The following is a 13,819-nucleotide window of genomic DNA, read 5'->3' as shown; positions in this document are numbered from 1 at the left end:
TTTAGCATTATGTGATGGCCTTCTTTGTCTCTTTTGATCTTTGTTGGTTTAAAGTCTGTTTTATCAGAGACTAGGATTGCAAACCCTGCTTTTTTTGTTTTCCATTTGCTTGGTAGATCTTCCTCCATCCCTTTATTTTGAGCCTATGTGTGTCTCTGCACGTGAGATGGGTTTCCTGAATACAGCACACTGATGGGTGTTGACTCGTTATCCAATTTGCCTGTCTGTGTCTTTTAATTGGAGCATTTAGCCCATTTCCATTTAAGGTTAATATTGTTATGTTTGAATTTGATCCTGTTATTATGATGTTAGCTGGTTATTTTGCTTGTTAGTTGAAGCAGTTTCTTCCTAGCCTCGATGGTCTTTACAATTTGGCATGTTTTTGCAGTGGCTTGTACCAGTTGTTCATTTCCATGTTCACTGCTTCCTTCAGGAGCTCCTGTAAGGCAGTCCTGGTAGTTACAAAATCTCTCAGCATTTGCTTGTCTGTAAAGTATTTTATTTCTCCTTCACTTATGAAGCTTAGTTTGGCTGGATATGAAACTCTGGGTTGAAAATTCTTTCCTTTAAGAATGTTGAATATTGGCCCCCACTCTCTTCTGGTTTTTAGAGTTTCTGCCAAGAGATCAGCTGTTAGTCTGATGGGCTTCCCTTTGTGGGTAACCTGACCTTTCTCTCTGGCTGCCCTTAACATTTTTTCCTACATTTCAACTTTGGTGAATCTGACAATTATGTGTCTTGGAGTTGCTCTTCTCGAGTAGTATCTTTGTGGCATTCTCTGTATTCCCTGAATTTGAATGTTGGCCTGCCTTGCTAGGTTGGGGAAGTTCTCCTGGATAATATCCTGCAGAGTGTTTTCCAACGTGGTTCCATTCTCCCCGTCACTTTCAGGTACACCAGTCAGACATAGATTTGGTCTTTTCACATAGTCCTATATTTCTTGGAGGTTTTGTTCGTTTCCTTTTACTCTTTTTTCTCTAAACTTCTCTTCTGGCTTCATTTCATTCATTTGATCTTCAATCACTGATACCCTTTCTTCCACTTGATCGAATTGGCTACTGAAGCTCATGCATACATCACGTGGTTTTCGTGCCATGGTTTTCAGCTCCATCAGGCCATTTAAGGTCTTCTCCATGCTATTTATTCTAGTTAGCCATTTGTCTAATCTTTTCTCAAGGTTTTTAGCTTCTTTGCAGTGGTTTCGAACGTCCTCCTTTAGCTCGGAGAAGTTTGTTATTACCGATCGTCTGAGGCCTACTTCTGTCAGCTTGTCAAAGTCTTTCTCTGTCTAGCTTTGTTCCATTGCTGGTGAGGAGCTGTGTTCCTTTGGAGGAGAAGAGGCGCTCTGAATTTTAGAATTTTCAGCTTTTCTCCTCTGGTTTCTCCCCATCTTTGTGGTTTTATCTACCTTTGGTCTTTGATGATGGTGACGTACAGATGGGGTTTTGGTGTGGATGTCCTTTCTGTTTGTTAGTTTTCCTTCTAACACTCAGGACCCTCAGCTGCAGGTCTGTTGGAGTTTGCTGGAGGTCCACTCCAGACCCTGTTTGCCTGGGTATCACCAGCGGAGGCTGCAGAACAGCAAATGTTGCAGAACGACAAATGTTGCTGCCTGATCCTTCCTCTGGAACCTTCGTCTCACTGGGGTACCCAGCTATATGAGGTGTCAGTCAGCCCGTAAGGGGAGGTGTCTCCCAGTTAGGCTACTTGGGGATCAGGGACCCACTTGAGGAGGCAGTCTGTCCGTTCTCCGATCTCAAACTCCATGCTGGGAGAACTACTACTCTCTTTAGAGCTGTCAGACAGGGACCTTTAAGTCTGTAGAAGTTTCTGCTGCCTTTTGTTCAGCTATCCCCTGTACCCAGAGGTGGAGTCTACAGAGGCAGGCAGGCCTCCTTGAGCTGTGGTGGACTCCACCCAGTTCAAGCTTCCTGGCTGCTTTGTTTACCCACTCAAGCCTCAGCAATGGCAGATGCCCCCCCTCCAGCCTCTTTGCCGCCTTGCAGTTCGATCTCAGACTGCTGTGCTGGCAGTGAGCAAGGTTCCGTTGGCGTGGGACCCTCTGAGCCATGCATGGGATATAATCTCCTGGTGTGCCGTTTGCTAAGACCATTGGAAAAGCCCAGTATTAGGGTGGGAGTCTCCCGATTTTCCAGGTACCATCTGTCACGGCTTCCCTTGGCTAGGAGAGGGAATTCCCCAACCCCTTGCGCCTCCCAGGTGAGGCAATACCCCGCCCTTCTTCAGCTCACACTCCGTGGGCTGCACCCACTGTCCGACAATCCCCAGTGAGATGAACCCGGTACCTCAGTTGGAAATGCAGAAATCACCTGTCTTCTGTGTCGCTCACACTGGGAGCTGCAGACTGGAGCTGTTCCTATTTGGCCATCTTGGAAGCCTGCCTTCTTCATTCATATGTAATACAAAACTTCTAAGGTTTTAGTGGAGAAGAGATAGAGTAAAAGGATTTCTATGGACAGAAGAAACAGTTGGTCATCAACTCTTTCCCTTGTGGCTTCACATCTCCCCTAAGGACTTCTCATGTTGGTTTGGTCTTACAGTATAGTCAGTGGCAGTTTTCCTCTTCCCATTCCTTCCTATGTCTGATTTAAAATGCTGTTTCAAGTATTGATATAAGTATTTTGCCTGTTTCTTTTAGCATGGCTGTGAAGGGCTGACATTTTCAGAAGGCACTTACTGAAAAAAAAAAAAACAAAGAAATGTAAGAGTCCATCACATATAAATAGTTAAGTTTCTAAAATATGTATTTGAGATCCCAGTAATTCTACTAGGATAAATAGCAAAAATTCTCTAGCCCTGAAGAGTTGGTCTGTCTTTCCTTTCCTTGTTATCTTGATTCTCTTTTATTTCATTTCACATGCTAGACCCCATCATGTTTTCCTGATGCATTCCCCACTCCACCCTCCAAAGCAATGTTCTCTTCCTGCAACCTGTTTGAAAAAATTGAACTTTGTCTTATTTCATATTCCTAGTACAAGTTGAATATCCCTAATATGAAATCTGAAATCCAAAATGCTCTAAAATTTGACTTTTTTTTTTTTTTTTTTGAGACGAAGTCTTCCTCTGTCACTCAGGCTGGAGTGCGGTGGCGCAATCTTGGCTCACTGCAACCTCCGCAGCCTCCCCTAACCCCATCCCTGTGGGTTCAAGTGATTCTCCCACTTCACCCTCCCAAGTAGCTGGGACTACAGGCACCTGCCACCACACCCAACTAATTTTTTGTATTTTTAGTAGAGATGAGGTTTCACCATGTTGGTCAATCTAGTCTGAAACTCCTGACCTCAAGTGATCCACCTGCCCTGGCCTCCCAAAGTGTTGGGATTACAGTCATGAGCCATTGTGCCTAGCCAAATATCCAAAACTTTTTGAGCGCTGACATGATGCTCAAAGGAAATACTGGAGTATTTTGCATTTTGGATTTTTGGATTAAGGATGCTGAACCAGTAAGTATAATGTAAACATTGCATAATGCAAAAAAATGTAAAAACCCTAAGCAGTTCTGGTCCCAAGCATTTTGCATAAGGGATACTCAACCCATAATCTTTTCTTTTCTGTTTTCTAGTTGGAAGGGCATATTGGCTTTATAGCTAATTTACACAGCATTGATGTTTAATACGCAGTGAGTCCAAGTAGATCACTCAGACCTATTAATAGTTTATTAGTGTTGCTCACTTCTGGAACATTCTGTGATGTTTTACTTGGATGAGTTCTTTCACCTCTCTTGGGAAATAGTCATACCAAAGTCTGCTTATTACTACAATGTGTTATCTATTATACATTGTCCAATTTTCTACTCAAAATTACTAGACAGGCAAAGAAAAAGTAAAGTATAACCCTTACTCAAGAAAAAAAAGCAATCAGTAGAAACTGTGAGTGGGCCCAGATATTGGATTTAGCAGACAAAGACTTCAAAGCAGCTATTATAATATGTTTAAAGAATTGAAAGAAAATATGGTATCAGTTAAACAGGAAATCTAAGTAGATGATATAAACTAGACAATAAAAATAATATTCTAAAGTTGAAAAGTGTAGTTACTGAAATTAAAAATTTACAGACAATAGCCTCAACAGCAGATTAGAGATAGCAAAAGAAAGATTCAGTGACTTTGAACGCAGCTCTGTAGAAATTACTAAATTGATGACTCTCACGTAGCAACCTTCACCCGTAGTTTGGTTTCATATACAATGTTTTAACTCTTTTTGCTATTTTTTCTCTTACTTTCTGTGATGGAAACATTTTGTGCTTTGATTTTAATGGGTATATCACAGTTATATACATCTTTACAAACTCATCAAATTGTATACTTTATTTATATATATATATATTTTTTTGAGATAGGGTCTGACTCTGTCTCCCAGGCTGGAGTACAGCTGAAATTAGTTGGGACTACAGGTGGGCACCACTGTGCCAGCTAATTTTTGTATTTTTTGTAGAGATGGGGTTTCCCCATGTTGGCTAGTCTGGTCTCAAACTCCTGGGCTCAATCATTTCTGCCGCCTCAGACTCCCAGAGTGTTGGGATTATAGGTGTGAGCTGCTGTGCCTGGCTGGTATAGCTTTTTTTTTTTTTTTTTTTTTGTGACAGAGTCTTGCTCTGTCGCCCAGGGCGGAGTGCAGTGGCGCGATCTTGGCTCACTGCAACCTCTGCCTCCCGGGTTCAACCCATTCTCCTGCCTCAGCCTCCTAAGTAGCTGGGACTACAGGTGCACGCCACCATACCCAGCTGATTTTTGTATTCTTAGTAGAAACAGAGTTTCACCATGTTGGCCAGGATGATCTCGATCTCCTGACCTCGATCCACCTGCCTTGGCCTCCCATGGTGCTGGCATTACAGGCCTAAGCCACCATGCCTGGCTGTTGGTATACTTTAAATGGATGTAATTCATTGCAGATTATACCTCAATAAATTTTTATTTAGTTTTTGAGACTGAGTTGCTCTGTTGCCCAGGCTGGAGTGCAGTGGCACGATTTCAGCTCACTGCAACCTCTGCCTCCCGGGTTTAAGCGATTTTCCTGTCTCAGCCTCCCTGGTAGCTGGAATTACAGGTGTGTGCCACCATGATCAGATTATTTTTGTGTTTTTAGTAAATATGGGGTTTCACCACGTTGGCCAGGCTGGTCTTGAACTCCTGACTTCAGGTGATCCACCCGCCTCGGGCTCTCAAAGCGCTGGGATTACAGGTGTGAGCCACCACGCCTGGCCTTAATTTTTAAATACTCTAAGGCTTATAAAGAAAAGAATATTCCCCTTCTGTTTCTTTCCTCTCACGTAGCAACGTTCACCCCTAGTTTGGTTTCATATACAGTGTTTTAACTCTTTTTGCTATTTTTTTCTCTTACTTTCTACTATATTTCCAAATACAATGCTTCTATAATGATTCCTTTTTTTTCTATCAGTTTTTGATAATCGTTGACTCCTTATGGTCAAAGAAGACTTAATTCCCTTCTGTCACTCTTCATATATTAATATAACTAGTATATATATGGTTTAGTTTTGATATAACTAAAAATAACTATGTATATATAACTATATATGTATAAGCTATCTGTATATAGTTATATATGTATATGCATATACATATATAGTTACATATGTATATGCACATATATAGTTACATATGTATATGCATATACATATATAGTTACATATCTGTATGCACATACATATATAGTTACATATCTATATGCACATACATATAGTTACATATGTATATGCACATACATATAGTTACATATGTATATGCACATACATATACAGTTACATATGTATATGCACATACATATACAGTTACATATGTATATGCATATACATATACAGTTACATATGTATATGCATATACATATACAGTTACATATGTATATGCATATACATATAGTCATATATATGTATTAGTTATATCAAAATAACTATATGTATATATAGCTATATATGTATATATAAACTATATGTATATAGTTATATATGTATTTGTATATGTGTGTATATATATTTAGGTTTTTTGTGTGTGTGTGTGTTTTTTTTTTTTTTGAGATGGAGTCTTGCCCTGTCCCCCAGGCTGGAATGCAGTGGTGCTATCTTGGCTTACCGCAACCTCTGATTCCCAGGTTCAAGCAATTCTCCTGCTTCAGTCTCCCGAGTAGCTGGGATTACAGGCACGTGGCACCACACCAGGCTAATTTTTTGTGTCTTTAGTAGAAATGGGGTTTCACCATGTTGGCCAGGCTGTTCTCAAACTCCTGACCTCGTGATCCACCCGCCTCGGCCTCCCAAAGTGCTGGGATTACAGGTGTGAGCCACCGTGCCTGGCCCGTATACATATATAGTTATATATACCTATAGTTATTTTTAGTTATATCAAAATAACTATATGTATACGTAACTATATATAGTATATATAGTGTATATATAGTATATATACTGTATATATAGTATATATAGTGTATATATAGTATATATGCTGTATATATAATATATATACACTATAGTATATAGTGTATATATAGTGTATATAGTATATAAATAGTATATATAGTGTATATAGAGTATATATACTATATACTATATTTACTATATATACAGTATATATACTATATATACAGTATATATACTATATATACTATATATACAGTATATATACTATATATACTATATATACAGTATATATACTGTATATATAGTATATATAGTATATATACTGTATATATAGTATATATATACTGTATATAGTATATACATACTATATAGTATATATGTATATATACATATACATACTATATAGTATATATATACTATATATAGTATACTATAGAGTATATATAGTATACTGTATAGTGTACTATAGAGTATATATGGTATACTGTATAGTGTACTATAGAGTATATATGGTATACTGTATAGTGTACTATAGAGTATATATGGTATACTGTATAGTGTACTATAGAGTATATATGGTATACTGTATAGTGTACTATAGAGTATATATGGTATACTGTATAGTGTACTATAGAGTATATATGGTATACTGTATAGTGTACTATAGAGTATATATGGTATACTGTATAGTGTACTATAGAGTATATATGGTATACTGTATAGTGTACTATAGAGTATATATGGTATACTGTATAGTGTACTATAGAGTATATATGGTATACTGTATAGTGTACTATAGAGTATATATGGTATACTGTATAGTGTACTATAGAGTATATATGGTATACTGTATAGTGTACTATAGAGTATATATGGTATACTGTATAGTGTACTATAGAGTATATATGGTATACTGTATAGTGTACTATAGAGTATATATGGTATACTGTATAGTGTACTATAGAGTATATATAGGGTATACTGTATAGTGTACTATAGAGTATATATAGTGTATACTGTATAGTGTACTATAGAGTATATATAGTGTATACTGTATAGTGTACTATAGAGTATATATAGTGTATACTGTATAGTGTACTATAGAGTATATATAGTGTATACTGTATAGTATGTATAGTATACTGTATAGTACATATATACTATATAGTATATATAGTATACTACATAGTATATATAGTATATATACTATATATAGTTACATATACATATATTTTTAGTAATATCAAAAAACCATAGCTAAGATTTTTATGATTTAGCAAAATATTGTTTACCCCAAAGCCACGTATTATATATTAATGATATTTTTTCCTTTTTGAGTTTTTCTTCCCCATAGGTTTTCTGATCTTTTTTTTTGTTCTCTAACTTTATATTATAGGTATATACTCCTTTCTCTGTTTTATTTGCTTTTTAACTAGAAGACCTCCTTTAGTAGTTCTTTTAGTGAATATCTGTGGTTAAACTCTTAGTCTTTCCAGTGTCTGAAATACCCTCATTTTAATGTGACAGGTCACTTTTCTCACGTCAACATTTTGGACATACCTCATTTCCAACAAACATTTGTTACTTCTGATAGAGAGTCTGCTGTCATTCTCATACTTGTTCCTTGTGGAAATGTCTATATATAAAGTCTCAGAACTATATCTTTTTAATATATATACATATATTTATTTATTTAAAAATGTATAATTAAGTTAGTATTAGTAGTAGTAGTAGTAGTAGTTTTTTTTTTTTTTTTTAGATGGAGCCTCCATCTCCCAGGTTCAAGTGATTCTCCTGCCTCAGCCTCCTGAGTAGCTGGGATTACAGGCACACACCACCATGCCTGGCTAATTTTTGTATTTTTAGTGGAGACGGGGTTTCACCATGTTGGCCAGGCTGATCTTAAACTACTGACCTCAGATGGACCACCTGCTTTGGCCTCCCAAAGCGCTAGGATTACAGGCATGAACCACTGCGTCTGGCCTTAAGTTATTATTGACTATTGACGCCCTGTTGCTCTATCAAGTAGTAGGTCTTATTTATTCTAGAACCTCGTTTTAAGGTATCCTGAATGTGGCTTTTTTTTTTTTTCCCCCTAAGACGGAGTCTCACTCTGTTGCCCAGGCTGGAGTGCAATGGAGTGATCTTGGCTCACCGCAGTCTCTGCCTCCTGGGTTCAAGCAATTCTGCCTCAGCCTCCTGAGTAGCTGGGATTACAGGTGCACGCCACCACACCTGGCTAATTTTTGTATTTTTAGTAGAGACGGGGTTTCACCACGTTGGTCAGGCTTGTCTCAAACTCCTGACCTTGTGATCTGCCCACCTTGGCCTCCGAAAGTTTTGGGATTACAGGCGTAAGCCACCACGCCCAGCCCAATGTGGATTTTGTTTTTTTTTTAACTTGAATTTTATTTATACTTCCTGATTTTATAATAGTTAACTTGTAGTAAAAGTAAACTGGTTGTCTAAATAAATAAGCTGGTTTCCTATACTAGTTTAGAGTCTTTAGTTTTCTTAAACCGTATTAAGAGATTTGATTACAAAAGTAAAATTGAGGCTTTTGTCTTTTTTTTTGGCCACTCTAATTTGCTGACTGACTTAACATTTGTCTTCACAGTAAACATTGTAAATAAACACTGATGTTTGTTGCGTAGTATATAAAAATATTATTTAGGAGTGGTGAGATTTAAACATTTACAAACCTGTAATATATATATTAGAGCAACACTGGACAAATAACCTTTTCAACTTAATCAGAGGTGTTCTATAAATGTTCATTTGCATATATACAGCACATATAATACTTAGCATATGTAAAAGCACATCTTTATACTCTTTCAATTAAAATTGATTATTATTATTTTTTTTTTTTTGAGACAGAGTCCCTCTCAATCACCCAGGCTGGATTGCAGTGGTGCAATCAGGGCTCACTGCAATCAGGTAGCTGGAACTACAGGGATGTGCCACCATGCCCGGCTATTTTTGTATTTTTAGTGGAGATGGGGTTTCACCATGTTGGCCAGGCTGGTCTTGAACTCCTGACCTCAGGTGATCTTCCCGCCTCAGCCTCCCAAAATGCTGGGATTACAGGCGTGAGCTACCGCACCCGGCCTAAAATTGATTAGTTTTTAAGACCCTCTTGGTGGGAACAGACTTTCATAGTGTTTATAGTTATAATAGTTTGGAATCAAAGTAGTCGAGTGCTACTTTTTTTTCTTCTGTACATCCTATCCCTAATGCCTTTACTATATTTTGTTTCTTATTTGAGAGCTTTATTTGCTTCATAACTTTTTTTTTTTTTTTTTTTTTTTTGAGACAGAGTTTCACTCTGTCACCCAGGCTGGAGTGCAGTAGTGCAATCTCGGCTTACTGCAACCTCCGCCTCCCGAGTCCAAGTGATTCTCCTGCCTCAGCCTCCGAAGTGGCTGGGATTACAGGCCCCCACCACCACATCTGACTGATTTTTTGTATTTTTAGCAGAGATGAGGTTTCACCATGTTGGCCAGCCTGGTCTTGAACTACTGACGTCAGGTGATCCGTCCACCTCGGTCTCCCAAAATGCTGGGATTACAGGCGTGAGCCATCGCGCCCGGCGCTTCATAACCTTTTTATATTGTCTTTCTGTTCCCCAAAATGAAGTAGTTTCTTCTGAAAAATACTGTTTTTTGTTTTTTTTTTATTTGAGATGGAGTCTCTCTCTGTCGCCAGGCTGGAGTGCAGTGGCACGATCTCGGCTCACTTCAACCTCTGACTCCGTGGTTCAAGCAATTCTCCTGCCTCAGCCTCCCAGGTAGCTGGGATTACAGGCACAAATACTGTTTTTAATAAGAAAATTAGAATAGGGACAGGCACAATGGCTCACTCTTGTAATCCCAGCACTTTGGGAGGCCAAGGTGGGAGGATTGCCTGAGCCCAGGAGTTCGAGACCAGCCTAGGCAACATAGTGAGTGAGACCCTGTTTCTATAAAAAAATGTTTTAATTAGTCCGGTCTGGTGGTGCACAACTGATGTCCCAGCTACTTGGGAGTTTGAGGTGGGAGGATGGATCACTTGAGCCCAGGAAGATTAAGGCCACAATGAGCTGTGATCATGCCACTGCCCTCCAGCCCAGGCCACAGGTTTCAAAAAAAGAGAAAATTAGAATTATACATTAGGGGGAAAAAACCTAATAACCGTATTCCTATCTACCTAGTGACCACCCCTATGAAGATCCTGGTACATGTTTGAATTAAAAAAATATATTATTACCTTGGTTTTACAAATGTTTGCTTGTCTTTATGTTCAGCTACAATTTTCTAATCACAATGGTTTTACTTTTTCCTTGTCAGAAAGTGGAGCTGTTCCAAAAAGAAAAGACCCCTTAACACATACTAGTAATTCACTGCCTCGTTCAAAAACAGTTATGAAAACTGGATCTGCAGGCCTTTCAGGCCACCATAGAGCACCTAGTTACAGTGGTTTATCCATGGTTTCTGGAGTGAAACAGGGATCTGGTCCTGCTCCTACCACTCATAAGGTATTCTGGGACAGTAACTTTAATTGCTGTCTTTTTGCAAATAGAAAAATTTTTAAGATACTATGCCTGCTTAAGTTGATCATAAGTACTTTATAATACTTTAGAGAATGGATAAGTTTCCATAAAGTTAATTTTTTTTTTTTTTTGAGACTCTTGTTTTCCAGGCTGGAGTGCAATGGCGCGATCTCGGCTCATTGCAACCTCCTCCTCCCAGGTTCAAGTGATTCTCCTGCCTCAGCCTCCCAAGTAGCTGGGATTACAGGCATGCACCACCACGTCCAGCTAATTTTGTATTTTTAGTAGAGACGGGGTTTCTCCATGTTGGTCAGGCTGGTCTCGAACTCCCGACCTCAGGTGGTCCGCCTGCCTCAGCCTCCCAAAGTACTGGGATTACAGGCATGAGCCACCGTGCCCAAAGTTAATTTTTTTAAAAATCCACAGGGCAACTTGCTATAAAACTTTTTTTGGACCTCATTAGACATTTAATACCAAGTTTTGCTTACCCAGTCTGTTTTATATAATGCTGTATATTTCATTTTAAATTTATTTTTAAAATTATTTCAATCTTTGTAAATGTTTTATAGCAGTAACATACCTATAGTTTTGTCATGATTCTAACAAGGGTTAAAATTTGTTTTTATTTTGTAAAAACTAAATCTCTGGATAAGATCCTCTATAACTGACTTAATGCCAAATATAGTTCTCTAGTGAATACAGTTTTACCTTCAGGTAAATAAATATACAATTTCTGGATTTTTATACCCTTTTTCCTATTTTTAAAGCTTGAATTCTGTGAACTTTAAGGTTAACTTATTTATGAAAAGTGTAAATGTTAGGTTGTATTTTCATATTAAAATTTTGTATCCTTTAAGGGTACTCCGAAAACAAATAGGACAAATAAACCTTCTACCCCTACAACTGCTACTCGTAAGAAAAAAGACTTGAAGAATTTTAGGAATGTGGACAGCAACCTTGCTAACCTTATAATGAATGAAATTGTGGACAAGTAAGTTTTGCCATCTAAATGTTTTATTTTATAGTTTTTATATTTTAATTTTACTTATAAAACATGTCAGGAGTGAAATAGATAATAAATACCTTGTCTGGTTTACATACTTAATTTTTATGATAGTTTTTAATTATAAATATAGAAAACCATTGCTTTACTGATTTAACTATAGTTTAACAGTTAACATAAAAATAACTATATGTCATAGGGCTTAGGCTTCATCTTGTAATAACTGGGCCCTGTTTGTATCGTAGAACTAACTGGGGTCTTGTTTCTTAGTGGAACAGCTGTTAAATTTGATGATATAGCTGGTCAAGACTTGGCAAAACAAGCATTGCAAGAAATTGTTATTCTTCCTTCTCTGAGGCCTGAGGTAAGAACTTTATATTATCATTTTTCTATAATACTATCTGTTACTGAATCCATAGTAGTAGTAGTAAAGAAATATTTGAGCTATACTAAAATAATTAATTCATATAAGGTAACAGTAGATTTAATGTTTTAAAAAAGATAAAACATTAACAATTGATGTTGAGAAGTTATTATAGAATAGGAAAATGGATATGAGTTCCTAATTTCCAATCCTTTTATATTTTTAGGAAAAGTGGGTAGTATGATATAATTTCGTTTTGTTTTGGAGACGGAGTCTCACTCATTGTGTCGCCCAGGCTGGAGTGCAGTGGCATGATCTTAGCTCACTGCAACCTCTGCCTCCTGGAATTCAAGTGATTCTCCTGCCTCAGCCTCCCAAGTAGCTGGGATTACAGGCATGTGCCACTATGCCCAGCTAATTTTTGTAATTTTAGTAGAGATGGGGTTTTGCTATATTGGCCAGGCTGGTCTTTCATACCTGATGTCAAGTTATCCACCCATTTCGGCCTCCCAAAGTGTTAGGATTACAAGTGTGAGTCACTACATCTGGCCAAATTTTGATATCAAGGTGAGAGAGATTTAAAATTAAGATAAGGTACAAAAATTAGCCTAGTGTGGGGGCGCACGCTTGTAGTCCCAACTACTGGGGAGGCTGTGGCAGGAGAATTGGTTGAGCTAGAAGGCAGAGGTTGCAGTGAGCCAAGATGACATCACTGCACTCCAGCCTGGGTGACAAAGCGAGATGTCATCTCAAAAACAAAACAGGCCGGGTACGGTGGTTCACGCCTGTAATCCCAGCACTTTGGGAGGCTGAGGCGGGCAGATCACGAGGTCAAGAGATTGAGACCATCCTGGCTAATATGGTGAAACCCTGTCTTTACTAAAATTACAAAAATTAGCTGGGCTTGGTGGTGTGTAACCCCAGCTACTCGGGATGCTGAGGCAGGAGAATTGCTTGAACCCGGGAGGCGGAGGTTGCAGTGAGCCGAGATCACGCCACTGCACTCCAGCCTGGCAACAGAGTGAGACTCCGTCTCAAAAAAATAAATAAAAATTTAAAAAGATAAATACATAAAAATAAATAAATAATATTAAGAGAAGGAAATCAGGCAGGTAGTGGCCCCTGACACAATGAGTTTTCCCAGAATTGGATTGCTTGGAAATGCCGCTCAAAGAGTGTGGTAAACTCCATCGAAGGCTAAATACCAACATGACACTGATAATAAACAAGTACTTTATGGGAAAGTTTTTTTTAAATTATTTTTAAAAAGAGAGAAATTGTACTGTAGAAAAGAGGAATTCAGGTAGAATAATTCTTTTTTTTTTTTGAGATGGAGTTTTGCTCCTGTTACCCAGGCTGGAGTGCAGTGGCTTGATCTTGGCTCACTGCAACCTCTGCCTTTGGGGTTCAAGTGATTCTCATGCCTCATCCTCCCGAGTAGCTGGGACTATAGGCATGCACCCCAACACCTGGCTAATTTTTGTGTTTTTAGTAGAGATGGGGTTTTACCATGTTGGCCAGGCTGGT

General features: G+C 38.2%; 1 protein-coding gene across 4 annotated transcripts in view; it reads left to right on the top strand.

Annotated features, from left to right (window-relative positions):
- Positions 1-13,819, top strand: part of SPAST (spastin) — a 94,068-nt gene that overhangs the window by 40,344 nt on the left and 39,905 nt on the right. For all 4 annotated transcript variants that reach the window (XM_031008305.3, XM_031008303.3, XM_031008304.3 and 1 more), the window contains 3 exons: positions 10,723-10,910; positions 11,783-11,916; positions 12,199-12,292. In XM_031008305.3, coding sequence (XP_030864165.1) covers positions 10,723-10,910; positions 11,783-11,916; positions 12,199-12,292 — 416 coding nt within the window. The remainder of the gene's footprint in view (positions 1-10,722; positions 10,911-11,782; positions 11,917-12,198; positions 12,293-13,819) is intronic.

The sequence above is a fragment of the Gorilla gorilla genome, chromosome 12 (genome assembly GCF_029281585.2).
Source record: "Gorilla gorilla gorilla isolate KB3781 chromosome 12, NHGRI_mGorGor1-v2.1_pri, whole genome shotgun sequence".
Taxonomy (NCBI): Eukaryota; Metazoa; Chordata; class Mammalia; order Primates; family Hominidae; genus Gorilla; species Gorilla gorilla.
The sequence above is the reverse complement of the archived record's forward strand: the minus strand, read 5'-3'. Positions and strand labels throughout refer to the sequence as shown.